At 40.2% G+C, this 27,707-nt stretch overlaps 1 protein-coding gene across 9 annotated transcripts in view; it reads left to right on the top strand.

Moving 5' to 3' along the window:
* DCLK2 (doublecortin like kinase 2) overlaps nucleotides 1–27,707 on the top strand; it is a 153,976-nt gene that overhangs the window by 115,797 nt on the left and 10,472 nt on the right. For 4 of the 9 annotated variants that reach the window (XR_002077815.2, XM_019441297.2, XM_019441295.2 and 1 more), the window contains 8 exons: nucleotides 3,419–3,494; nucleotides 4,333–4,441; nucleotides 6,191–6,248; nucleotides 14,025–14,144; nucleotides 14,387–14,533; nucleotides 21,020–21,153; nucleotides 21,578–21,655; nucleotides 27,504–27,600. Coding sequence is in view for 7 of the 9 variants with exons in the window: in XM_019441297.2 (XP_019296842.1) it covers nucleotides 3,419–3,494; nucleotides 4,333–4,441; nucleotides 6,191–6,248; nucleotides 14,025–14,144; nucleotides 14,387–14,533; nucleotides 21,020–21,153; nucleotides 21,578–21,655; nucleotides 27,504–27,600 (819 nt within the window). In the remaining 2 variants the exon portion in view is untranslated. Of the gene's footprint in view, nucleotides 1–3,418; nucleotides 3,495–4,332; nucleotides 4,442–6,190; nucleotides 6,249–9,626; nucleotides 10,339–14,024; nucleotides 14,145–14,386; nucleotides 14,534–21,019; nucleotides 21,154–21,577; nucleotides 21,656–27,503; nucleotides 27,601–27,707 lie in introns of those variants that run through there. The other 5 variants (XR_002077816.2, XM_019441298.2, XM_019441296.2 and 2 more) reach the window with 3 other exon arrangements.

The raw sequence follows: 27,707 nt of genomic DNA, 5'->3' as shown, positions 1-27,707 counted from the left end.
GCACATGGGTGTCTCAGTCAGACTCTTGATTTCAGCTCAGGTCACGATTTCATGGTTTGTGAGTTTGAGCCCCACATCAGGCTCTGTGCTGAAAGTGTGGAGCCTGCTTGGGATTCTCTCTCTGCCTCTCTCTCTCTCTGCCCCTCTCCCATTCATGCTGTCTTTGTCTCTCTCAAAATAAACTTCATTTAAAAAAATTTTTTAGTGTTTATTTTTGAGAGAAAGGAAGACACAGAGTGCGAGCAGGGGAGGAGCAGAGAGAGGAGACACAGAATCCAGAGCAGGACCAAGGTTCTGAGCTGTCAGCATAGAGTCTGATGCAGTGCTCCAACTCACAGACCATGAAATCATGATCTGAGCCAAAGTCGGGCATTTAACTGACCGAGCCACCCAGGCACCCCAATAAATAAACTTTAAAAATAAAAAGGGATCTTTCCATTTATTTTTTGGGATATACTTTCTCCAAAATGACATTCTTCTTGTCTTTATTCCATTAAGAATTTGGCTGATATGAATTTTTTAAAGTTTTTTTTAATGTTTATTCACTTTTGAGAGACAGCGTGTGCGCAAGTGGGGGAGGGGTAGAAAGAGAGAGGGAGACACGGAATCCAAAGCTGAGCTGTCAGCACAGACCCTGACATGAGGCTTAAACTCACAAACCCTGAGATCATGACCTGAGCTGAAGTCAGATGCCTAACTGACTGAGCCACCCAGGCGCCCCTGGCTAATATGAATTTAATTTGGATCTCTTATTCACTTGACTGACTGTTTTCAGTCTACGAAGGGTTAGATTAGAAGAGGAATGAATTATGTAGCAAAAGAGCTCTTGTAGCCATTGTACATTCAGTAGTTGGAAAACAATTCTCAGTCACTGGATTCTAGGCTCTATGCTAGATATTTTAAGGAAAGGTATACTCATAACTAATAATGACTTATATATAATATATATCACATATATGTAATATAATAATGACTAATTTATTATTTTGTACTTACTATATTTTAAGGAAAGGTATACTAATAACTAATAATGACTTAATTACATGTCAGTGAGTTGACACGCTAAATGTGTTTACATGTATGAGCTCATTTAAATTTACTTGCAAATCTTTGAGCTAGGAGCTGCTACTACCCCTATATTCAAAGTAGAAAATTAAGATTTAAGAAGTTTAAGCAACTTTAAAAAAAGATTCATTTAATGTATAAAATGCATGATAAAAAGTGGTGGGAAACAAATTGGATAGGTAGGTAGGGAGACAAATCATGGGATTATCCTATTGGTGTTATTCTGTTGGTCACAAAGACCCACTGAGGTTTTAGATCGATCGTAGGGGTCATACCAGAACTATGCTTGCAGAAGTTTCCTGGCAATCCTGTGTGGAATGTGGCTGAAACTGAAAGTAACTAAGGAGGCTTTTGATGAGGCTCCAGGAGAAGCCCGAGGAGGACCAGGACCAGCTTGGTAGCTGTGGAAACAGAACTGACTGAAGAACCTTGTAGTTTTCTTTTCGGCTTCCCTTTAAGCCGCCTCTCTGGGCTTTAGTTTTAAACAATCTACCTTTTAAACATTCTAACATAGAATACTGCTGATTCTGGAGTTGCTTTTCATTTCAGCAGGAAAAAAAACAAAAAAACAAAACCAGGAGAAAACAAAAAGGCTAACATGTGAAAAACTTTGTCCTCCATTTACCTTGTGAGAAACAAAATGATTGAACTCCGAGGAGTCTGTGGATGGTGAAGTGTGAGCTGACTGTAGCGTTTTCAAGATAAAGGGTGGCCTGAAAGGGACCCTGCACGTACACACGTTGCTACAGTTATTCTCCATGTCAGAGTGAAGGAGGCAGAACTTGTGAGAAGCATGGTTGCCACTCAGGACAGGAGCTGACTGGTTGACTCTCAGAACTGCCTTCCCTTGGCCTTAGGTTTCCCAACAGGACATGCTGCTGCTGGTTTTACTGTCCACACAAGGTGTGGCTACATGGGATCTGAGAAAGCAGACCAATTTTTAATGCCTCTTATTCTTGAGACTCATATCTTATTCCAGAAGACCTTCTGGATGATCCTATTCGAAGCAATGTGTATAAATCAGTATTGGGCTTTCCTGGGTTTCGAACCAAACTCCGTCTCAGCAAGGTTCTTACTTCATCCAGAGGAAGGGAGTGGGCCCTGTGTCATTTGTGTTTTTGATCAGCAAGTATTAAATCAGGATTGTGTGTACCAGGCACTGTGCTGCATACGGGAGATGCAGTGATGAATAAGGCACAGCCTTTATGGGACAGAGGTACCAGGACAGCTTGGGCATCGAGGCAAGCAGGTATGCACAGCAGTACAAAAGATGTCAAAGAGGCTTCTCAGTATCTGGTAAGTCCTTTGACCTTGGAAGCTCCTGAAAGGAATCATTAAAGAAAGAAAGACAAAGTTCAAAGAGGAAAATTTGAGTTTAAAAGCCTACGAGCCCTTAGGGATAAAGAAAAAAAGAAAAAAATTCCCTAAGCATACGTAATAGTAAACATGAATAATACGAGTTTTTCTTTTTTTCTTTAAGTTTTATTTATTTTGAGAGACAGTTCTCATGAGCAGGGGAGGGACAGAGAGAGAGGGAAAGAAAATCCCAAGCAGGCTCTGGCCTGTTGGCACAGAGCCTGACGCGGGGCTTGAGCCCACGAAGCTGCCCGATCATGGCCTGGGCCAATCAATATTCAAAAACCAGACACTTAACCGACTGAGCCACCCAGGCGCCCCTAATAGGAGTTTTTTAATTCTTTTAAGGATTACAGATATTTTTGTGACTGGGAACTGCAGTGTCACGGAGTTGGAATCTGTCTTTTAGTTTTATCTTTTATTTCCCTCTGGTTCCTAGTAGTAAAAGTTTTTAACATGCTTAGGAGGAATTCTTGCTGTCTTGGGGTCAGTAAAGAAGAGGGTTGAGCCAGGGCTACACTCTGGATCCTGAAGCCACAGGAGGGTGTGGAAGGTGGTACAGTGCTGGGCATGGGGCTGGAGTTCAGAAAAGGGCTCCCCCTTAGGGCCCCCCCTGGGGTCGGCCACAGGGCGGTGGTGGGATCTGGGGACTCGGTGCTGACATTTCTTGGAATTACCTATAGTTCCTTGTTCAGCGGTGGTGCCATGATAGTTTCCTTTACTTTATTCCCCTGAGGTCACAAGCAAAACAGTATCAAAGAGGATAACATACTGTCAAGTTTCCTGACATCCATCTGAATTGAAAATACTTTAAGGAAGAGATATGTTAATGGTGTGTGTGTGTGTGTGTGTGTGGAAGAGATGAGAAAGAGATGCCTCCTCTCTTCTTGTATCATTATATTTTTGCACAGTATAAGCATCTTCTATTCTTTAAGGATTTGCTAGCTGAATATTTGTAAATTTATCCTGATAAGTAATGGTCACTCTCTTCTTTCAGCAGATTTCTGCACATGGCAGATCTTCTTCGAATGTAAATGGTGGACCTGAACTTGGTCGTTGCATGAGTCCTGAAGGTAGTCCTCAATCTGATGATTTCTTTTATACAGGAAGTTATCCATGTGAACTTGGTGGCCACCCAAAACCCACTTGATGCTAAATTATAATCTTCCTAAACAGGGATGTAATCATGTCACCAATTAGCCTATTGAGCTATAGTGGGTGGGAGTCACTACAAGATAGATAAAGTTTCCTTGCTTCTAATTAAGCTAACCCAATTTCAGATTTTACACTTGGGCTTATGTATTTTTCTCCTTAGTGGCAGTCTGCTCACAAGTCCTACACATAGACTTTCTCTCAATTAGGTAGCAAAACTGTGTTTCTTCATTGGTTGTCTGCTGTGTGCTGGGCACTGGGGATGCATTGTAAAAGTAGTCATTTTAACCACTTTGTCCTCCTGCCTCTCCCCCTTCCCCTTTTTGAGAAGACTTGGAGGCAGGAGTTAGCCTTCACAGGTGTCCCAGCTGGGTGGAGTTTTCTTTACTAGAAAATCCTGAGGAGAAATCTTAAAAATTTATAAGATGAGATTAAATCCCCACCATTGTCCCCTTCCCCTTTCTTGAGTGTTAACAGAAAAGTTTACAAAGCTTAGGTTAAGCTTCCTTTTTACTTATTTCAGCTGATGTTTGGGGAATTTGTTAGGTTTATTGATTATGTTTGTTTCAGATTCCACAGCAAGGTTAAAAGCAAATTGGTGATTCAGGTGTTCTCCTCAGAAGATATGCTTAGAAATTTTCTAATGATTCATCATTGACTTAGAAATGAATGCATTGCAATTTATTATTGCCCAGATACATAGGAATCTAGATGAATGCTGATGTGTTTGCTAGACTTTGCATTTATCCTTTTGTGCAGGTGTGAATGGAAACAGGTGCTCTGAATCATCAACTCTTCTTGAGAAATACAAAATTGGGAAGGTTATTGGTGATGGGAATTTTGCAGTAGTCAAGGAGTGCATGGACAGGTGAGGATAATCATTTGTTCACCTACACATACATTTCTTCCTTAGAGTCTATTCTTACCTGAATGTATGAATAAAATGCCTTCCTGGGAAATCTCTATTTCCCCCTTTCTGGAAAAGTCTGCTGTTAGGATCAGCTGCTTTGTAAGCCCACGGGCAGTTTGACCAGAAAAAATACAGGTATACACACAGAATATGAAGTTGCTTTGTATGCAGTTGAGGTGAGAGATTTATCATTTAAAAAATAAATGTATATAGCACTTACCTGTGTCAGGCACTGTTCTCAGTTAATACCGAGTTGTTTATACTAGTAGTTCAGGATACATGAGCTCTGACTCTATTAAGATCCGAGTCAGCCAACTTTTGCCTATATTAAAATTATATTTTTGCTTATTCAGCTTCATTTTGTTTAAAGTCCTAAACTCTCAAATGGTAAGAAATCCATTCTTTTAAATTCCAGGCCTTTTTTAAACAATATAAAAACTGGAAAAGACTCAGATTAGAGTCTTTTTGTTTATAGACCAATGTCTGACCTGTTGTAAGTGGTAATTTTTATTATTTGTGGGGAATTTTCCAGAAAGTTGTAAGTACAGCTTTTCCATTTCGCCAGTCTCCAGTGAAGCTTCAGTGCCCCTTGTAGAGGACGCTTCCCTGCCCTCTACGTTGTTTGACTTAGCCCTGGTGCACAGCTTGTCTCCCAGGTAACGAATTAAGCAGCTAAAATATGACCTCTGAAGACTCATTAGAAGTATGAGTCCAGGGCGCCTGGGTGGCTCAGCTGGGTAAGCCTCCGAGTCTTGATTTTAGCTGAGGTCATGATCTTGTTGTTTCTGAGTTTGAGCCCCACATTGGACTCTCGCTGACAGCGCGGAGCCTGCTTGGGATTCATTCTCTCCCTCTCTCTCTGCCCCTCCCCTGCACATGCTCTAGTGTGCATGCTCTCTCACTCTCAAATAAGTAAAATATATATTAAAAAAAAGAAATCTGAATCCGTGTTTGGTTTATGTTATGGAGAAGTAATTTAAATGAATGTTATTCTTTTAAGGTCAGCTTCATCAGTATGTACTTTGACTATATGGCAAAAACAGCTGGACTTGAGAGAACTAATATATTCCAAGAATACTTCTATATTCTTTGTTGAAGTGTTTTCCTATTCTACAGGAAATTTTTTGGCGTGTTCAGATTAAATTATGTTAAAGGTGATTAAAAGTGAAATAACAACATCAACATTTGTATGTCCGAGTAAATGACTGATCTCTCTACTACCAGATATAAGCCTTGAAAGCTATGGATAAAATGATACCAGATGGAGTTCTGCTGAGAAATAGATATTGAAAGTCTAGGGTTTTTTCATCATTAATAGATTAATGTAAAGATATATTGATAATAGAAAGTTCTCAGTTACTTTGATTCATTTTTCTTAATTTTATTCTGCCTCCTAAGAAAACTATTTTGAGATTTTAGTATGGAAGAAGTTCCTTGTCCAACTCTGATACAATGTAAGTATTTTTAATATGTGACTTATTTAATAATATTATAATTAATATTTATAAAAGAAGATTGACAGGGTGACTTTGGATTTTTCTTTTTTTTGGGGGGGGTACCTTTCTCCCTGACCCCACTCAACATTGTTCCTGATGTACAGAGGAGGAAGCCAGTCCTTCTTCCCTGAATTTGTACTGTAGAGAAAATCAAGAATGATTGTATCTTTGATTTGTATCTTTAAATTGCCTTTCTCTGTTTGTTTCATAGGTCCACTGGAAAGGAATTTGCCCTGAAGATTATAGACAAAGCCAAATGTTGTGGAAAGGTACAGTATACATAAATGTTGTATAAAAGAAACTGAGAAACCTTGGTGTGAGGTGTTTGCTGGAATTTATGTGGACATTGACAAGGCCTTAACAGGAATAGGCCACTGATCAAAAATGGGGGAAGCACTATGAAGCTGGGGTTTTTTGTTTGTTTGTTTTTGTTTTGTCCCGTCATTGTTTCAAAAATTTAATCATAAAACAATAAATTGAGTTCATGTGGTCTTAGCTATCAAAAATGTAAGCTCTTTTCTTTGGGAGATGCCTATTTCCAAACCCAGCAATCCCCAGAAGATATATCAAGAACCGTGATGGGTCTAAGACTTTACCCTGCTTTCAAACTAACAAATTAGCCTGCTAGCTTTATGGATTCTAGCAGAAGATACCAGGTTGCTGGGTCAGTGACAGAAGACTTTATTCCTCATGGCACAAGAGGTGGCTTTGGTTCCCCGTAGCTCTCAAGTCCCACAAAAGTGATGCGGAAGGGTTGCGGCAATCGCTGTGCACACAAGATGTTTCCATCACAGTTGAGGGTCCTCAAGCTTAATAAACCCCCAGTCTTATGAAGGGGCCAAACCTGTCCAAATCTTGCCCCAGAGGAGAACTTTATTTTTATTACCATGGTCAGGAACCAAATCTGTCCTCTACCTCTGAGGGAGACCCTAACTCTACCCTTGGGAAGATAGTTTGTCACAAAAGCTGATGAAGATGTGTGGAAACACCATGAAGAATTGTCCTCCCCGCCCCCCCCCCCGACACCAGATGAACTTTTTTCTCCTGTCCCACTCTCAAGCTGGGCTGGGAAAGATCAAATGATGAAGTGCTGCTGGAGTATTGCTAAGTTAATTATGTTTGAAAAATATTCTATAACAGGGATGACAAAGACTTTTTTAGATTACTTTCTGGTAGCATAGCATTTGAGAAAGCAAGTCTCTCGAACTCAGTAACACATGTGGCTATCTGAAATGTGGCTAGTCTGAACTGAAATGTAGATGTAAAATACACAGTAGACTTTTGAAGACTTAAAAAAAAGAATGTGGTACCTCATTAATGTCTTTTGTATTTGACTGCATGTTGAAACAATAATACTTTGGAAAAATTGGGTTACATAAGTTATTTTATCTGCTTACTTTTACATTTCTTAATGGGGATATGAGAAAATTTAGATATGTGTGGATCACATTATATTTCTGTTGAACAGTGCTGTTCTAGTGCCATATTGTATAAAGTTGAGTCTTGGATCCATGCCTCTTTTTGTTCCGTTATCATGGAAAAGTTACTTAATCCCTAAAATGTGGTTATTAATAAAATCTAAGACACAAGGTCATCATGAGTATTAACTGAATTAAGATATGGAAAAAATGTAGAGAAGTATCAGTATATAGGAATTTAACACATATTAACTGTTAACATTATTAATATGCCACAGGAATTCAGAATTTATAATTAGGAGAATTTGAAGTGATAGTAGTAATGTTATATTTATGAAACTCTAAACTAGTCTTAATTGGATTTGTATAAAATTGTGAATTCTTAACAAAAAACTTAAAGTATTATTATTATGGTGAAGTTTCAGAAAGGCAAAAGGCACATTTGTCATATCTTTTTTTTTTTTTTTTTTTTTTTTTTTGCCACACTGTGACAGCTTATGAAGCTGAAGCTATCCGAAATGCCCCCCCCCTTTTCTTTGAAGAATAAGGTTTTTTTTACAGTTAATTTTTGTTAAGTAATTCTGTGTGCTTTTACTTGTTCTAACGATATTATTAAATTTTTAACTGCAAAGCCTTTTCCCCAGATGCAAGTGTTGCTCTTTCTGGTATGGTGTGCTTTAGGCAGAATGTGTCATAATTTTGGGAGCCCAGTTCTAAACAACGTATTACTCAAAAAAGTAAAATAATATGATGATAATAATAATAATAATAATAATAATAATTGCTATGGTAGGGATATTGTTTACCTGATTAAACTTTAAGCAGCTGTTTTAGTAGTTGAGAAAAAGCTCTTTATATGCAAAAACTTTTAATCTGGTGCACTAAGTGTTGAGGCAAATGATTAGGTCACTTTAAACATTTGGATCTGTTTTTCCTTGTTATTAAATGTCATTCTATTTTTATAATTCATGATCATATACCTATTTGCATGCTTACATTTTGCTTATTTGAGCAACTATTTCAATATTGACTATATAAAATTATAATTTTATTTATTTATTTAGACTTTTTTAAAAAGTTTATTTTGAGAGAGAGAGTGAGAGAATCCCAAGTAGGCTCCATGCTGTCAGCGCAGAGCCCAATGTGTGGCTTGATCCTATGAACTGTGAAATCATAACCTGAGCCAAAATCAAGAGTCAGATGCTTAACCAACCTAGCTACCCACGCACCTCTAAAATTATAATTTTAGCCCTTGCTTTGTTCCAAATAAGTTGCTTTTTCCATTAAATATTACTCTTAGAAAAAAAATGGTATAAATAATTTGTTTTTAAAAACAAAATTTAGAGGGTGGTATAGTGGAATTAGCTATATTCTGTGGTATTGTCAGTTACCTCTGCTTTGTGGGTTGTACACAGAAAAATTAATAATGCTGACAATGATATTTGTGTTTTACTAAAATGTATAATCTATCCAGGCTTGGACATAGAAAAATTTTGCACATTACCTTTAATGGCTTGCTCAACAAGATATACCAGTTTCACTGATAAAAGAGATTCAGATTAAATAGCTTCCCAAAAGTCCCACAGAGGCAGAACAGTGATTGGAATTTTGTGCTAGTTGGTGCCATATCCTATTACGTTAGCCAGTCTGCCATGTTCCCTATCCAAGTTCAATTTATTCACTTGTTCACTTAATAAGAACCTGGGAAAAAAGTGTTTAACCTTTCTGGCCTTCTGTTTGCTTTTCTGTAATTTCCATATACATTGTTAGATTGGTTTGCTCATGTTCCTAAAATGTAACGTGTGTGCAGGAAACTGCTAGGAAGAGTGTAATTTAGCATATAAATTAATACCAGTTCTGTAGAGAATGTTAGGGGAGTTTGGAGGTAGCACATGAGAGAGAAGTTAGGTGACCGGTGAAGATGCCAGAGAGCAAGCATTCGAGCTGGGCCTCGAGCAGTGGGGAGGATTTCAATAGGCAGCAAGGAAAACAAGGAAAGCAAGGAAGCAAGGAAAGCCTTCCAGGTGGCCTGCATGGCCTGAGCAAGGGCCCAGAGGATAGAAAATGTGTTAGGTGCTTCTAAGTAGGAGGTTATTGCAAGCCGTGCTGTGGGGCCACATTTATGGACGCTGTTGAGAAGGCTGTGATGTGTGTAAATTTAAGAATTCTTCCATATCTAGTGGTCTAAATAATACTCATTCTAAATGATTATTTATTAAATTTGCACAGGGTATGAAGCTCTGAGCTTTCTGTTATGGTGCCGCATCCTTCGCTTGGGGATGCATCCTTCACTTCCCACAGTTATGTATTCATTATCTACATGTAATGGAACCTAGCGCGACGTAAACCCAAATGTATATTGTATTAGCTTCCTGAGACTGTTGGAATAAATTACCACAAACTTGGTGGCTTATAACAGCAGGAATTTATTCTCTCACAGTTCTGGAGGCCAGAAGTCTGAAATCCACGCTCCCTTTGGTGCTCTAGAGGAAAATCTGTTCTTTGAGTAGCTTCTGGTGGCTGATGGCATTCCTTGGCTTGTGGCCACGTCGCTCCAACCTCTGCCTCTTGTCTTCACATCACTTTCTCTTCTATGTGTTTATTTTACCTCTTCTGTTTGTGAAATCTCCCTCTGTTTCCCTTCATAAGGACAATTGTGATGGTACCCAGATAGTCCAGAGTTATTTTGTCATTGCAGAATCCTTAATCACAGCTGCAAAGACCCTTTCTCCAAATAAGGTACTGTTTACAAGTTCCAGGGGTTAGGCCTTGGTATCTGTGGGTGGCCATCATTCAATCCACTCCATACATCTACCACGGAAATCACATGGGGTGATCTGAACATTTTCTCTCTCTTACTGTATTATCCTCAGCAGTACTCATTAAGCAGTGTGGATACCACCTGGAAAGTCACCGTTGGCCAAGAGCAATGTGCAATGTGCTTATTCACTCAGGCATTTCACAACTATGCTCGTTGCTGGAGAGCAAGGTTGAACAGAAGCTTCCAGACAGCAGGATGAGAGCAGTGGTTGGAACAGTGGGAATTGAGGAAAGTAAGAACAGTGCCTCACTCAGCCATGGTTGAGTAGGGGAGTCTATTTAGAGGAGGAGAGGTCCAATCTAGACCTGAGGAATACATAGGAGTTCCCCCGAGGAGTGGAGGAGGTGGGTGGGAATTCCAGACAGAGAAAACTTTTGCAAATTTCTAGAGGTCCAAGTGAGAGATTGGTAATAGGGATAGAGGTGAAAGGATGGATTCAGAGGCTGTTGAGAAGGTCTCCTGGCAGGGATTTGGGATTGAGGGGCTGTTGGTAGCAGATGAGGGAAGGGCTTGGGGATTCCTGTCTGACTTGGACAGCCAAGTTCATTCAATGAGACAGAAGGCACAGGAGGAAAGGGCTGCTTTGTGGGGCTGGGGTGGGTGGAGACAAGATGATGAGTGTAGTTTGGGAGAGTTGTTTATTCCCCAATCCATTTCTCTCTCCACCCCCACTACCCCTTTTATACATTAAAAACCACCACAGCCAAAGATAAGGTGGTATCCTTTGCCAAGTTAGCAGTTTTCTTTGTTATTTACTCTCACTCAGAACCATGGACCACTGCCATGAAATGATTCATATGTAAATTATTTGGAGTTAGAATCCTGAATCACTTAACATGAATAATGGTAGATGGCTGAATAATGTAAGTTCACTGCAGTTCAAGATAAAAGTGACGTTCATATTGCATTCAGAGATTTTTTTTCTGACAAATGTAATCTATAGAGTTTACATATTAGAAACAAAGATTACATGTGGGTTGCCTAAGAAATAGGAAGATGACGTTTGGAAAGATTTTTATGGACTACTTTTGTTTTGCTTCCGATAATGATTAGTTTAAAAAGTGGATTGTTCCTTCCTAGACAATTTTACAGGCATAGTTCAGAGGTTGGAAGACAAAGGCTGCCATCTCCCACATTCCAACAGAAACATTCACTGTGTGCTTAGAATACAAGCCATTGTGGAGGAGAGTACTGAAGCTGAGATAACACACAGTGGTGGAGAAAATGTTGCAGGACCTGCTCAGTGTTTCCAGTGTAACACTGCCGGTGGTCCTGGGGGAAGTTCCATGATGCAGAAAGTTCCCAAGAAGACTTTCTCTTGAGCCCTTTACTGAAAAAGATAACTTTTGAAAGGTGTAGTCTCCTTAGGTGGTAGACATCTTACTTTAGCTCCAGTTTGAGAGAGCTCCTGGGGTACTGGTAGTGGGGATTACTTTACATATGTCACTCTAAATTAGCATCACTAACAGAGCCTCTGAATAGAGGGAAATTTACAGACTCTTCCAACTTCAGAGGAGAACTGAAGTGATAGATCCATTTAGCCTGAAAACAAAATGCCTCTTTTACTGCGGTGGTAGTAACTCCTGTCATCTTGGCTTCATGTAGAGTGAATTAAGTGCATTTGCTCGCCTTTGCATGTTCACAAAAGTACATCTAACTCTGCTTGTTAGTGCAATAAAAGACAAGCCTGGCACAGATGATCCAGAGGCCTCTAAGTAAGTGAACAAATGTGGAGGGTTTGCTGAGTCTTTGTTTCTGTGTCCACAAGGAGTTGGCTGAGGGACCAGGGCACTATCTGCTGCTTTGTGCTGTGGCTCTGTAACTTAGACATAGGAGTTTGGAAACAGGTAGGTGGCCCTGTCCCCAGCCTCCCAGCCATGGTGCGCTAGGCTCTGAGAACCGCCGCTCTTCCCGGAGATTTGGGAGCATTTGCTGAGTCTCAGGCTGGGCATAGACTTCCCACCCCTGCTCATTAAGGGGTATAGATTCTCCTCCCTGCACAAAGTCTAGCGTGGTTCTGAGTTACACCGCAACTCAGTGTAATACACCTCTAGTTTCTATCTTTTCAAGAAATCAAGTATTTTCAGCTTTGCAGCTGTCATTTTCACTTTGAAAAATTCTTTTTACTGAAGGATTCCTCTTTAAAAGGTTAGATATTGTGGAGCAGCTGGGTGGCTCAGTGGGTTGAGTGTCCGACTCTTGATCTCAGCTCAGGTCTTGATCTCAGGGTTGTGAGTTCAAGCCCCACCTTGGGCTCTGCACTGTGCATGAAGTCTACTTAAAATAATAATAATAATTAAAAAAAAACAAGGTGATGTTGTGTAGCACAAAAAATGTGAGCTTGGATGTCAGAAACCTAGGTTTGCATTTACCTCAAAAGGCTGTTCTAAGGATAAAGCGTTAAGACATTACACAAGTACTTCGCAAAGCGACTGACAAATAGTGACTAGATTCCTAGTAAATGTTGCTTCTTTTCCTACTTCTGTTTAGCATTTGCACTGTCATTTGCCAACACGGACTGAGTGATTACTTGGACAAGCACGGGGCGTTCAATGCTCAGGAAACGCTCCACATGTGTGGGAGCTAGCACAGATATTCTGTGGATGCTATTCTTTTGTTATAATGTGTACTTCATCTATTGTCAGAGTATTTGAGGTGGCTTAGAGTAAAATGATATGTACACATGGATGTGTGAAGATAAGACAAGAACCTAAATGATATCTTGACCTAGAGATAATTCTCTTATTGCAGTGGACACTAAATTTGGTTCTGAGATTCATGATAGCAAAGGCAAAAGGGACGATATGAGGGACATACACACACATATGGGTGTATACATATGTGTGCATGTAGGTAGCAAATGATATCTCTTAAACAGTAAGCTTTAGGTATAAGTTACATTTGAAAACCTAGAATGTGTCAGAGGGCAGTTAGTTAATTTCACAGAGCATATCCTAAATTCAAAGTAATTCATTATTATAGCTACTGAGGATCAACAAATGTGATATTCCTGAAATATTTTCATGTCTCATAATAAAGTAGAGCAATAGTTATACATGATTCATGGTTGGTATATTGAGAATAATTCCTTAATGCTGTGGGTAAACATTTTTGCTACAGTTGCTGATCCTGGCTGCATGACTCACAAGGATTGATAAGTAGTATTTTCAGGCAAGTGGTTAGAAATAAAATGAGAACCATGGTCCCTATGGTACTCTGTTTTCTGATTTCTGAAATACAAGATAATAAGGAACATCCTTCTGGGGAATGATTTTATATCCAGCCATAGAGGAAAAACTTTTTTTTCCGCTTTGTAAATTTCAACATGAAACTCAAATTCCTATTAGTAATGGTTTAAAAACAACAAAAAATTTAATGCTCAAGTTGTATTCCATACACATGCAAATTTCCTTGTATACTTGATCTTAATTTTGAGTGTTACATTCACATTAAAAAAGTGGTTCCATATGAATCACAAAGCACAGTGCTGTGTGCCCAAGCTGCCAGTGTCATGACCTCTTAAGGTGTTGAAGAGATAAGAAGGCAGTATGTTTTATGTGCCAGGACAACACCATTGAGCCCTTTCAAGGGACGTTTTGAAGATAATCAGTTCCTTTTTGTTGGTGACAATGACACATCACACTGACTTGTCCTGTCCCTATGGAAACCAGCTTGGCCAGGGTTTGGTTTGCTTTGCGCCAAGGGGGATGCTTCCCGTCAGCAGACTATGCACCCTCCAGGTTATAGAAATCAGGCAGATGGTTCTGTGGTGTCTGATCCACCTCTCTAACCCCTTCCTTTGACAGGAGCACCTGATTGAGAATGAAGTGTCAATCCTGCGCAGGGTGAAACATCCAAATATCATCATGCTGGTCGAAGAGATGGAAACAGCTACTGAGCTCTTTCTGGTGATGGAATTGGTCAAAGTAAGAGGATGGAGAGATTTCAGGAGATTTCATTGGTGCCAAATCCCAAGACTTAACCATGTTCTTGAAGGACCTAATTGGAAAAAATGATCTCCTACCTTGAAACTTTCATTATTTATCATCATTTTTCATGGCACTTATGTCATTTTTTCATCTGCTCCAGGCTGATGAACCTTCTTTGTTACCTTCACGGGATTGTCACTATTGACATTTTGCTGTGTTCTTTTTTATGTGTCCATTAGGGTGGGGATCTCTTTGATGCAATTACCTCTTCAACCAAGTACACTGAGAGAGATGGCAGCGCGATGGTGTACAACCTGGCCAACGCCCTCAGGTATCTTCATGGCCTCAGCATTGTGCACAGAGACATCAAGCCAGAGAACCTCTTGGTACGTCATCTCTGCTGTTTTTGTTCCAATTCATACCTCTCTCCCTTTAAAATGACATGATCTCATGCAAACAGTATCATTTCAGAGTCTATACCAATCCTGCAATAAGGGATTGAGAGAATTTAAATGAAGGGACTCAGCATGACTCAAGTTAGTGACCAGTGACCATAAAGCATTAGTGGATTTCTTGAATTGATATGTATTTCTGTATTTATTGTTTATCAGACATTAGAAAACACGTTTCCATTTACGTTTTTTTTTTTTTTTAAGTTTATTTATTTTGAGAGAGAAAGTGAGAGAAAGAAAGGGGCAGAGAGAGAGGAAGACAGAGAATCCCAAGCAAGCTCCACACTGACAGCACAGAACCTGATGTGGGGCTTGAACCCATGAACTGTGAGATCATGACTTGAGCCAAAACCAAGTGTTGGTTGCTTAATGGACTGAGCTACCCAGGCACCCCACATGTACATCTATGTTTTGATTGATGGTACTGACTAAAGAAAGGTGAGAAGGAAAATTATTTTATGAGGTAAAAATTCTGAAGAATAAATCAGAGAATGAGAAGCTTATAGGAGGTGGAAGTAGAATATGACGGTTTGTTTACATGCAGAACAGAACTTTGGGAATAATTTAGTCCATTTATCTCAGCTTTACAGGTACAGAAATTGAGACTCAGATGTTGATTTTTCTTGTTTACAAGTGTTATTTGTCCCACTGTTCTACAGAAGAAAAGTCTGTGGCACTTGGAGGGCCCATAATCTGGTCCCAGTTTACCTTTTTAGTCTCTTCTGTTACCGACCCTTCCCCACCTATCTGGCCAGAGTGACACTCACCTTCATGTCATATTTAGCACACCTCCATGGTGGCCTTAATAAACACAGCTTACTAATTGGGCTAATCTTTGTGTCCACATTGTAGAGAAATTTTAGAGAAGCTGATAAGGGACTTCTTCACACATTCCCCCCAGACACAAGCAAGACCATTTTTTCCCCTCTTTTTCTACCTTTCAGGGCTGAGTATCATCATCATTACTGCTTAGGTGAGGTTATCTGAATATTTTATATCATGATAATACAAACCCAAGTTTTCCTGTCCTTACTCATTAGACTGAACTTTATCAATACCATTACATATCATTGCTTATTTCCATACTGGTCTACATTTGAAATGCTGCCTCTCCCAGCAATGTAGCAAATGTATTCATCTTATAAGGCACTGAGCAAAAGGCATGTCCTCTCTGACGTCATTCCTGACTCCCTGGACCGAGTCAGTCATGGCCACCTCTAGTTTTGCTCTGCATGCCCTGATGTGGTGAGTTTATCATGTGCTTGTCTGTCTCCTTCTATAGGTAAGCACCATTAAGGGCAAGGTATGTATCTTAATTATTTTTACGTCGTCAGTGCCTTGGACAGTTTCAAGGAAGCACGCTGTGGTGGATGTGGAGTAAATGGTTGTTGACTAACCATTGACAGTCACTTAGCTAGCTAGCAGTGAGCACTCACTCAAACACAGATCTTTATAACTTGTCTCATACTTGTACTATACAAATAATTGTGGAAAGGAATATGCATTGATGTTTAGGATTTAAGGCCATCCTGGGGGCTTTCTGCTAATCCAGAGTATCCGTTTTCCCCTTTTGGTAATATCATTTGATGATTTCTGAGTATCCATTTAAAAGTATATGAGCTTTTTCCTTCCTGTCTTCTACCTTGAGGAACTGTGTTCCATGTCTAGATTTTCCTCTTAGGAAAATAAATATCCCTTCTCTGTAAAACAGGATGTATGATGGACTTCATTTTACGATCTCTAAGGAGGACTGGGCCTCAGGATAGAAGTGAGAATATGGTGTTCTCCCCTCAAAACAGCCTTCTCACCTGTTACAGGCCCAGGGTCCTCCACCAGGTGACGAAGGTTGGCCAGGGGCTTCACAAGCAATGGTGACAGGGCTTTCTCTGGCAGCGGCCAGACATAAATGCCATGGTATTAATGAGGATGCCTCCTTTATTTCTCCCTTCTGTCCATGGCCCACCTCACGCTGGTGGCTGCATGTACTGATGTTTTCTGAAAATACAGACCTGCAGGTCTCTAGGGACAATTGGTTTCTGTGGCACCAGCCCATTCTGTAGCTTTGAATGTCAAGGCCCTGTGAGGAAGGCAACTGAGGCATTAGTGAACTTGCCTGTAAACCAGGGAATGTGCATTTCCCAGCTCATTGATTCCACTCTCCCCTCCCATGTCTTCTCTTCGTTTACTCACAATGTGTATACCATTTCAGAATCTGATACCTTATCCTTTTATCACGCATCAAAGGAAGAGAATATGATGGAGATGGGTGTCTCCAAGATGATGTGTCTCAGAATATAACCAAGAACTTGGAATCAACTTTGTTGTCTAGTCTAACTTGCTCTAGATGAGTCTTCACCCCTCTTCAAGACCTGCACCAGCCCCAGTGTGCTACCCAAAAGGGAAGGGAAGGAGGATATCTGGATGAGGCTAATGTGTGCTCTAAAAGGGTCAGGCTTTGGAAACCTTACCTGCACATATCTAAGTAAAATATGTACCTGCCATTGAAAATTGAACTAGACCACTCTGCAGATTCTAGATTGAGTCAGCAGGTCAGAATTGCCCTAGGATGAGAAAGTGCCATCGAGGCACTAGAAGTAAGTACACAGCGTGACCATCGGCCTCTCCCTACTCTAAAAATGAATTCTGTTTTTAAACAGCAGAGCATTCAGACATCTGATTTGCATCCCCTTCTCTGGTAGCGGTGTCATAATTTAAAACCCTGCCAGCAGAGATGTATGGGTCGGCGTGTCAGGGAGCACTGGGGTGGCCATTAATGCTGTGAGTTACAGCCTGGTGGTGCCCTGTCAGACTTAACTATGAGAGACCAGTGATAAATTCCGCTTTTCCAGGAGTTCTGGAGACCGAGGAGAGAAGAGGGTTGGTTTCTCCTATTTGAAGCCCTTCTAAATCATTGTGTTGACATTTTATTTAGAGAACGTGCAGCGTTTACTCCGTATGTGGGATCTACATTCCTCACATTTTTAACTTTTGCATTCTGAGCGCAACTTTTGACAGAGCATCTCTCAGCTTGTGGTGGGGCATTTGAACACCACAGGGCTAGAATTCTCACAGTTGTGATTGCTTAAATTCACTCAGAATCTGCATAGGGGTGCAGGCTGCAGCCGGGGTTCTGCCAGGCCTACTCTCACTTTCAGACACAGAATCTGTTGCAGGATGGTGTAGTGGGATGGTAATGGTTTTGGTTGGAATTCCCACTTGGTAGCTACTAGTAACTTGAGTTTTCTATGCCTCAGTTTCCTCATCTGAAAAACATGGGTAACAGTTATTTTCCTAATCACCCCGGGGGGTGACTCTGAGGTCCAGTGAGATAACGTGTGGGAAAATATTGGCATCTCTGGAGTTCTGTGAGGATGTCAGTAACTGGGGAAAGAACTAAGCACACTGCCAGAACAGAAGGCCTTTCTCTGGGGTCCCTATGCATCTGTCCACCTCTTTTTTAAAATCATTCTCTGAAAGGAAAGCCATATGTGTTTATATGTCAGTGTCATTCTCTTAAAGCAATGTACAAATGTGTGTCTATATGTGTAGATTTATAGATATTTTTTCCTGCTTTGAAGAGAACCTCCAGCTAATATTTGAAATTTACTCATATTATCTTTCACATATTTGCCTCTGTGTCAAGTATTGGGGAGAAATGAATCAGATGAAATATTTTTCAGGCTTGTCTGCTCCTTATGACACTTCTCTTTAGATGTTTAGCTGAGGATAGGATGCCAGTTGCCCAGACATAATTCAGTGATTATAAACTGTTCAGTACCTTTCTGTTTATGCTTCTGCATCTGACTCTGAATTCCTTATAGGGGATATGAGAAATGGGGCTTCAGGGACTTCTGAGTGTCTATAGCAACCCTCAAATACCCATAGGCATTCCTAAATTGCATGTCGAAAGTAAACACTATTTTTCAAAAAAATGTACCTAATGAGTGTATTTTGAATTTGCAAAAACAAAATAACAGTGACATTAATAAAACTTTTTTTTTTACTTTCATGATATAGACATTTAAAATTATAATGTTGCTTAGAATGTTCTTATCACTGCAATTACTTAGGGAATTTCTGAAGTCTGGGTTTCAGTAAATGCATCATAAATTCTAACTGTAATTCTCTATATCAGATTGTTCTCGTTAATGTTTACATTAAACATAATGGATGGAAGGTCGTCCTTAGACCCTGGCATGACTGAGAACTTGGTTTCTGTTGCTTTAGGCTAAATCATTAGTAGCTTTGAATATGCCTCTGCTGAGTTGTGGCTGACTCAGAATGATAAATATCCGTGAGCCTCACCATTACTCCCATGAAACTTGAAAGTCATAAAGATGTATGCTGGGGATGTATACTTAGTACATAAATGTGGAAGCAGTTATTAAACACTATGGTGAAAAACATTCTTCTTTCACTGATGAGGGCATCACAGGTAAGGAAGGTATTTAAGTGCCATACTTTTTAAATGCCTGTACAGATTGGGTATCGCTGACAAGGGGGAGCCCTGACGTGCTTGATGCTTTTTAATGATGTCTATATAAATCACTCCCCCTCATTGAGTATCAGATTAATGGACAATGTTGTTAACATGCTTATCTTGAAAAAACGTAATTTTCTAAATTTTTCATCCTTTAGTGAGTAAGCGGCTTGGGTGAGAATCTGCCTCAGTTCATAGTAAAATGTGAAGAAAAGCAAACTAAATAGGACTAAAATATAAAAATAGAGAAAGACATTATGTTAGTAAAGATTAGTTCTCTGCAGTTGCTCTTCTCTGAAATTCACTGTTTTCAGAATGGACATCCAGGAGATGAATAGGTTAAAGATTACATAGTTAAATCTAAAAACCATCTATTTAGAATGTGACTCTCAGACATTTATCCCCAAAGGAGAATTTGCTTATGTATAAAATTTCCTGATTATAGAACCAACACATGTTCATTGTAAACATTTTAGAAACCAGTGAAAAGTATAAAGAACAAAGCTGAAGTAATCTTTGGTGTTACCACCTAGAAATAAACTGAACATTTGGGTGTGTTGTACTGAATATATAATTTTGAATGTTCTTTTTATGTAATATAGTGAATATTTTCCGTAGGATTAATACTTATTTGAAATGTGCTTATTAGTGACTGCATAGTATTTTATCATAGGAATGTTCCATGATTTATGAAGTCATTGTCCTGTTAGCCATTTATGTTCCTTCCAGTTTTTAAAAACATAGATAAATTCTGAGATTAGTGGCTTTGTGTGTAACCTTTGGGTTCATCTGTATTCCCTTAGGGTTGGTTCTTAGAAGTAGATTTACTGGATCAAGGCTTATAAATAATTTAAAGAAATTTACATGTTGCTGAAATGTTTTCTAGGAAGATTGCTTCCATTTAAGCAAAAAGCACGCACGTCTTCACCAGCATTGTTAAACCGTTTCCAGTATAATTAGTTGATTTCATCAGCCAGTCCTTCCAGGAAAAGGAAGGAACCTTCACTGAGCCCTGCTCTGAGCTTGGTCTCTTGACACCACCCCTGTGAGTTAGGGACTAGTCTCATCCCATTCACAGGTGAAGAACATGCATAGGGTGGTTTTTGAAGGTCACTCAACCAGAAAATGGCAGAGGTTATTCAGGCTCAGGCTGTTTGATCCCAAAGTTTACTTTCTTTCCAAACTTCCAAAGTTTTTCATTATGTGATATTTATATTCATCATTGACTGTTCAGAGAACAAGTCTTGATTTTATTTTCTAAACATGACTGAGATTAAAGTCATGGTGTAGGTAATAGACTCTCCCACCCTCCACCTTCCCAGGAGGAGTTTGGAGGACACAGTCTAGGAGGATTAACTCCAGGACAGTTAATAAACACCATTTCGGAGTCTCTCAAGTACTTCACACTCAGTGAGGATGTAGTCAAGTTCCGTTTCCTACTGTCTAGGCCACACTGGGTAAGCAGCTACCTGCACCCCTAACTGCCGTGGCAGCATGCACACATATTCATTATACTCCTAGATAAGGAACTTTTTAAAAAAGTTATTTATTTATTTTGACAGAGAGAGAGAGAGAGAGAATCCCAAGCAAGCTCTGTACTGTCTGCACAGAGCCCAACACAGGGCTCAAAATCACGAACCATGAGATCATGCCCTGAGCTGAAGTTGGACACTTAACCAACTGAGCCACCCAGATGCCCCAAGATAAGGAACTTTTTACAAAGATGGAAGATACTGTCTTCTGTATTTCACACAATCATGCAAAATCTCTAAAGAAAACTTAGAGCTTTAGAGCATCAGAAGTAAACAATGGTATTATCAACAAGGAGAGGTTTTTTTTTAAATTTATTAATCAATGTTGTTTCTATCTAGTTCCAAGGGCCCCTTTGGAATCATTGAGAAAAGAAACTACTTCTTATTATTGGCTGGTTTCTGTTCCAGGTGTGTGAATATCCTGATGGAACCAAGTCTTTGAAGCTGGGAGACTTTGGTCTGGCCACTGTGGTGGAAGGCCCTTTATACACAGTCTGTGGCACACCAACTTATGTGGCTCCAGAAATAATTGCTGAAACCGGGTAAGACTCCTGGTGGCTTTGGTTAGTACTTGAACTTTGGTGGAAAAAGGTATGTTTTGCTGCTCCGGCTGCTGTGTATTCACACTCCTCCTGGGAACGTGGAGGGTGGGAGAGTCTGTTACCTGCACCATGACTTTAATCTCAGGAACTGAGGTGTGTGCTTCTGTGTCCAAGAGCTCTAGGCCTGGACTTTTGTCCCAGGGCCAGTCTTGGAAATATGGCAACAGTTCCCAATATTGTGGTTAGCTCCGGAGAAGAGTAGATGTCCCAGTCCAAAGGGCAGTTAATTCCTTTGTGTGAAATGAGTGGTTTGACACTGAGGAAGCCCTTCGTCATAACAAACAAAGGCAACTACTCCAGTAATTTGGAGGGTTCCTGGGAGTAATATCATTATTTCTCCCCTCCACCCACTTTGTTTTCTCAGCTATGGCCTGAAGGTGGATATTTGGGCGGCAGGCGTGATCACATACATACTTCTCTGTGGATTCCCTCCATTCCGAAGGTCAGTGGCTCTTTGAGTAACAATATCTGAATTGTAAACTCTCCCTTTGGTCAGGAAGCAGGCATTCTCATCCTGGCAATCAGGACCAGAATCTGGTCAATAAAAATGTCAGTTAAGGAGTGCCTGGGTGGCTCAGTTGGTTGGGCAGCCGACTTCAGCTCAGGTCATGAACTTAAAAAAAAAAAAAAAAAAAAAAAAAAAAAAAAAAAAATTAAAAAAAAATGTCAGTTAAAAATTATATAAACATACCTTTTACTTTTTTTCTCAATTTACAACCTATTAATGGATATTCCTTGACCACACTTCTGATGTGAGGTCAAGGCCTTTGCTTGGTATATGGTTCCCTGAATTTCTTGTCACCCTTCTGTAAAACACACCAAATCATCCAATGTGTACAATATCCATTCTCAATCTTTTTCAAGTGGAGTGAGATTTAAAGATCTTTATGAAGTAGTCTGATCCTTCTAGGTAAACAAACCTTTTCCCGTTTTTTTTTTTTCTTCCAATTTTTTTAATGTTTATTTTTGAGAGCCAGCGAGCAAGCAGGAGTCAGGAGGGGCAGAGAGAGAGGGAGACAGAATCTGAAGCTGACTCCAGGCTCTGAGCTGTCAGCACAGAGCCCAACACGGGGCTCGAACACATGAACTGTGAGATCATGACCTGAGCTGAAGTTGGACACTTAACTGACTGAGCCACTGACGTGCCTCCTTTTCCAGTTCTTAATAGTCATTTCTCCTATTTAATTTGACAGCAGGGTTTTTTTTTTTTTTAACAACTCACTTTCCAAAGCTTTCAACCTAGTTCTCATAGAAACAGTGAACCCTTTCTTTTTAAATTAATTCTATCTGTTCACATAGTATTTCACATAATATTTAATGAAATTTAAATTAATTCTATATGTTCATATATTTCACGTAATAGTTAATGAAATTTAAATTAATTCTATCTGTTCACATAATATTACAAATTCTTTCAGCATAAATAGGCCTGGGAACAAACAGAGACTGATTCTTGGTAATCACGTATCTCACCTCGGGCGGTGGGGGGGCAGAGGTGGCCACACACAGGTGTCAGAATGTGTGACAGCGGGCATAGAGCATACCCAGTACTGTGAACATGAGAGAGTGCGGGGCTTTGGCCACAGGGCCTCTTTTGATCTGTCCCATCTCCCTCTTTGGAGCAAATGAATGACTTGGGAATAGAAGTTCATCTAATGATGCAACTTTGATTTTCTTATGTATCTTCTTGAGCTCTCTTTTCACTTTAATCTCTGTTATTGTTCATTTTACAACTACTGTTGAGTAGCTACTGTGTGCCAGGCACTATTCTAGGTGTCAGGGATCAAATGTAAAGCATATTCTCTGATGTCTTATTTATGGTGTTGTACTTCATCAGTAAGTTCAATACATTTAATTTGCTGCCTCTCCCCCAACATTTTATTATAAAGCTTTCAAACCTACAAAAAAGTTGAAAGATATATCTTTTTTAAATGATAATTTTCAATTGATTTGAACAAGTTTTCTTTTTACTGACATTACAGTAAACACAAGAGTGACACAGAGATGTCAGTTTCTACTTTTGAGAGCCTTATGGTGTAAAGACACCCATCACCAGAATATTGATCAAGAATAAATCGAGTATGAGGGTATGCTTATTTGAGGGCTGGAAATCACAAAGTTTAAGTGAAAGGTAGAGCATTTGAGTGGGACCTTGTCCTTGTGGCTAGGATTGGGTTTCTGCAAGTGGGAAGCTCTTGCCATCTGGCCATTAAATCATGGTCTTCCTTCAAAGTCATTGCTTAGGTGGGTTACACAGACTATAGGATTACTGCACTATTGGCCAGCTTTTGCTGAACAGTTAACTACTCCAAAGGTTAGAGCTGTCAGTCAGTTCTGTGGATTTATGGGGAAGTTCTTCTGATCTGGGCTGGCTAATTGGGACTTGATGGTTTAGTGTGTTATCACTCACACGCCTGGTAGTTCGCTCAGGATCAGCTGGGACAACAGATAAGACTCGGTCAAGTGCCTTTCAGCATTCAATGGGCTAACCTTGGTTTCACATGATGGTGGATACAGGATCCCCAAAAGCAGCCAGAGAGAGGGCAAGTTCCTTTGCTCAACCACTTTCCAAGTGTTCACTTGACACAGATTTGCTGATTGATGTCCCATTGACCAAATGAAGTCAAATAGAGTAAATGTGAGAGAAGATTAAGCAGGTATGTACATGGAGTGGAATAATTTGTGGTCATTTTTACAGTTCCATTGTGTTCTGGCTGGTTTTAGTGATGATTTGTTTGGGGAACTAGTCAAGTGAAGGGGGTAATTTTGTTGGCAAGTGATCATGGGGCCTGTTATAGCAGAGTTTCCATCCTTGGTTAACCCAAGTTGAGATCAGTTGGAAAGGGGTTATCAGGGATCAGTTTAGAGGAATGTGTGCTCACAACTCCCTCTAGTGTTTCCACATGCCAATGCAGTCTGTGGGTTTGTTATTTGATTTTGCTTTTTGCTTTTAACCAAAAGCGAGACTGAGACTCAGATTGAACAGTATGTATCTATTGTGACTTGTTTCTCACTGCATGGCAGCTTCTTTGTGGGAACTGGAGGTAAGTATGTGGCTAATTAAAAGCAATAAAGCTACCTTTTGAAAGCTGTTGACTTAATATATTATATTCAGAAGCTGGTCCTACAACCACGATATTAGTTATTGCCTAAGCAAGTCTGATCTTGGGGCCACTGACAAAACATAATATTTGCATGATAATTTTGTTTTTCTGAAAGATGCACTTATACCTCCCATAAGCCAAATGTTTAAACATTATTTTGTGAGGTAGCTTACAACATTTTCATGTTACCTCATCAGACAACTGTTTAACAACTTGGCATTGAAAAGAAGGAATGTGCTCAAACTCCTGTTGTTTTCCAGGTTTTTCTTAATGTACATTTTTAAACTTACAGCAACTTGATCCATGAGCTGTATTGGTTTAGGATTTTAAAGTGCCCTGAACATCTCAGCCCAATTGTGGAAGTATAAATGTGTAAATAAGTCCAGTGTGGATTTAATCAGAGTGGCTTTTACTATGTGACTACTTAGAAGGATAAATTAGCTTTCTGTTCTTCTACTGAGGGAAGCTTGAAATGCTCAAAGTGCTTGCAGTTCACAGCATGGATCCTTTAGGTGACTTCTTATTGCTGGGACCCCCTAGGCTTTTGTTTGTTGACTCAGACTATTTTGCCAAGAACCTAAATAACTTGCTGCAGTTACACTTCCAACTTTTTAGCTGTTTATGAGCAAAATAAAAGTCCTGTATGTTAACAAAATATAAGCTATTTGCTATTCCAGGAAAAAAAAAGATGATGAGTAATAGAGCAGGGTGGCTAAAAGCAACGGTTCTGGAATTGGGTGATTTTTAACATCTTTTTCTAACATTTTCTCCTGGAGAGTTGAGCTGAGTTCAGTCAGTAGGGAAATAACAGTGAAAAAGAAAACATCAGACAACCTAGAGAGAGTTTGTGCAGGCTCATAGAAAAGCACTTTCCAGGAGGGCAGTGGGAATCGCTTGCCTTACCTGGTTGTCTGGCCTGACTTTTGCTACTCATTCGATGTGCCTCTTGACCCAGACTTTATGAACTGGCAGGTGTCAATTCAGCTGGGCTTGTTGAGATGTCCTGAGTATTCACAAAAGCCCACAGACTCTGCAGGCCTACCTTGGAGATGTTGTGAGAGTGGTTCCAGACCACCGCAATAAAGCAAATACCACAGTAAAAGCAAGTCCAATGAATTTTTTGGTTTCCCAGTACAAATAAAGGTTATGTTCACACTGTACTGTAGTCTGTTAAGCGTGCAGCAGCATTATGTCTAAAAAAACAATGTGCGTACGCTAATTAAGAAATGCTTTATTAAAAAAAAAAATAGAGGTCCCTGGCTGGCTCAGTTAGTGGGGCATGGGACTCTTGATCTCAGGGTTGTGAGTTTAAGCCCCAGGCTGGGCATGGAGCCTATTTAAAAATAATAATTAATAATAATAACAGTAAAATAAAAAGTACTTTATTGCTAAAAAATGCTAACCGTCATTGGAGCTTTAGTGAGTTGTAACCAAGGATCACAAATCACCATAACTAACAGATTAATGATGAAACAGTTTGAAATATTGCGAGAATTACCAAAATGTAACAGACGCAAAGTGAGCAGATGCTGTTGGAAAATGGTACTGATGGACGTGCTCCCTGCAGCGTTGCCACAAACCTTCACCTTGTAAAAAAAGAGTACAGTTATCTGCAAAGTACAGTAAAGGGAAGCAGAAATAAAACGAAGTTTGCCTGTCCTCTTTTTCATTAAAGGTGTAGGGTAGTCACATCACACAGCCCCAGAATTTGCCCCTAGGCACTGCCCCAAATGACCTGTTGCTGTGGACACCACACTTGCTCACTCTGGGAGAGCAGTTAGCATGACTAGGCTTACGTCTAGAAGGCCCGGGTGGGGTCTCATGTGAGTCCTCTGCACAGCAGGCTGCAGGGGCCCTGTTGGCAACTCCAAGGCAGATGGTGCACACTGAGACTGGACTTCCACTCCTGGATTTTCATCTTGACTCCAGCGGCTTATCCTGAGGTTTCCACTAGGGCTTTGTAATGAGTGGCCTAGAAGGCTAATGATTTTGTTTTCTCTCAGCCGTTGATGCACCCACCAAGTAAGGGGGAGGTGGGGCTCTGTGGCTCTGCGTTCTAGGAGACAGTGACATCCACCTTCCTGAATGTTTCCCAGCAGTGTTTTTACGTTTCTGTGTACCTTCCCTCAAAAGTCAAGGCGTTGTGTTTCAGTAGGCACCGGCTGTATGTGCAGGAGCACCTCTGAGGGTAGCACAGTTAGGTACGGGCTGAGGAAGGATGCCCACCCTGGGAGGGCAGCAGCATCAGTTCACCTCAGTCTGTGTGGTTCTAGTCGCTCTTCTTGGATGGGCTCTTTTTTTTTTTTTTTTTGCAGATTGAGCTTAAGTGAAAGTCAAGTTCCAATGGGGAGCTAATTATGTCATGAATATTTTATCCAGATTCTGGACTCCTTATGACTCTTTTATATCTTGGCTGTTTCACTGCTCTTGGCTCTTTTATTGGAAAAGTAGAAAGAGGAAGGGCAAGGAGAGCTGACTCAGGTTTGTTACTTTTCTACTCTGATCACCATGAGAGATTAAGTGAGGGCAGATGCCGAGATTGTTTTTTTTTTCTGAAATGAGGATTTACGTTATTTGTAGATTCCATATTTTTCTTGAGTCCTTTTTTTCTTTGGCAGAATATATACATTACCTTTTAACCATTTTTAAATTTACAATTTTTTTTTAACATTTACTTATTTTTGAGGGACAGAAACAGTGCAAGTGGGGAGAGGGGCAGAGGGAGACACAGAATCTGAAGCAGGCTCCAGGCTCTGAGCTGCCAGGGCAGGGCCCAATGCGCAGGGGCTTGAACTCACTAACTGTGAGATCATGACCTAAGCCAAAATCGGAAGCTTAGCGGACTGAGCCACCCAGGTGCCCCTAAATGTACAGTTTTAATGGCATGAAGTACATTCATAGTATTGTGCAGCCATCACCACCGTCCGTCTCCAGAATTACTGCCTTTTCTCAAGCTGAAACAAGTTTCTTGAACCTTGTGTCCTCTCTTTCCCTGATACCCAGGCCTATGGATATGTTCTTTAGCTCATCATCTAAAAGGAAAAAATGTGTCATAACAAATACAATTGAGATATGAAATTCCCAAGCCAAGAGACTGGACTCCTCACCCCATTCTTCCTGTGAGCATTTTGTTGAAAACTGTATGGTAACTTTGATTTTTCTTCTATTTCTTTGTCACTGACTTAGTGAGAACAATCTCCAGGAAGATCTCTTTGACCAGATCTTGGCTGGGAAGCTAGAGTTTCCAGCCCCCTACTGGGATAACATCACAGACTCAGCAAAGGTACCCATCTGGGTTTGTTTCCATGGGTTACATTGTGTCAAGGGGCCCTCGTCTGCCGTGTGAGGCTGTTGCAGCTCTTGGAATCGAGCTCCAGGTCTGGCTTGACT

This window comes from Panthera pardus, unplaced genomic scaffold (assembly GCF_024362965.1).
Source record: "Panthera pardus isolate Hobbes unplaced genomic scaffold, ASM2436296v1 HiC_scaffold_13, whole genome shotgun sequence".
Classification (NCBI taxonomy): Eukaryota; Metazoa; Chordata; class Mammalia; order Carnivora; family Felidae; genus Panthera; species Panthera pardus.
The sequence above is the reverse complement of the archived record's forward strand: the minus strand, read 5'-3'. Positions and strand labels throughout refer to the sequence as shown.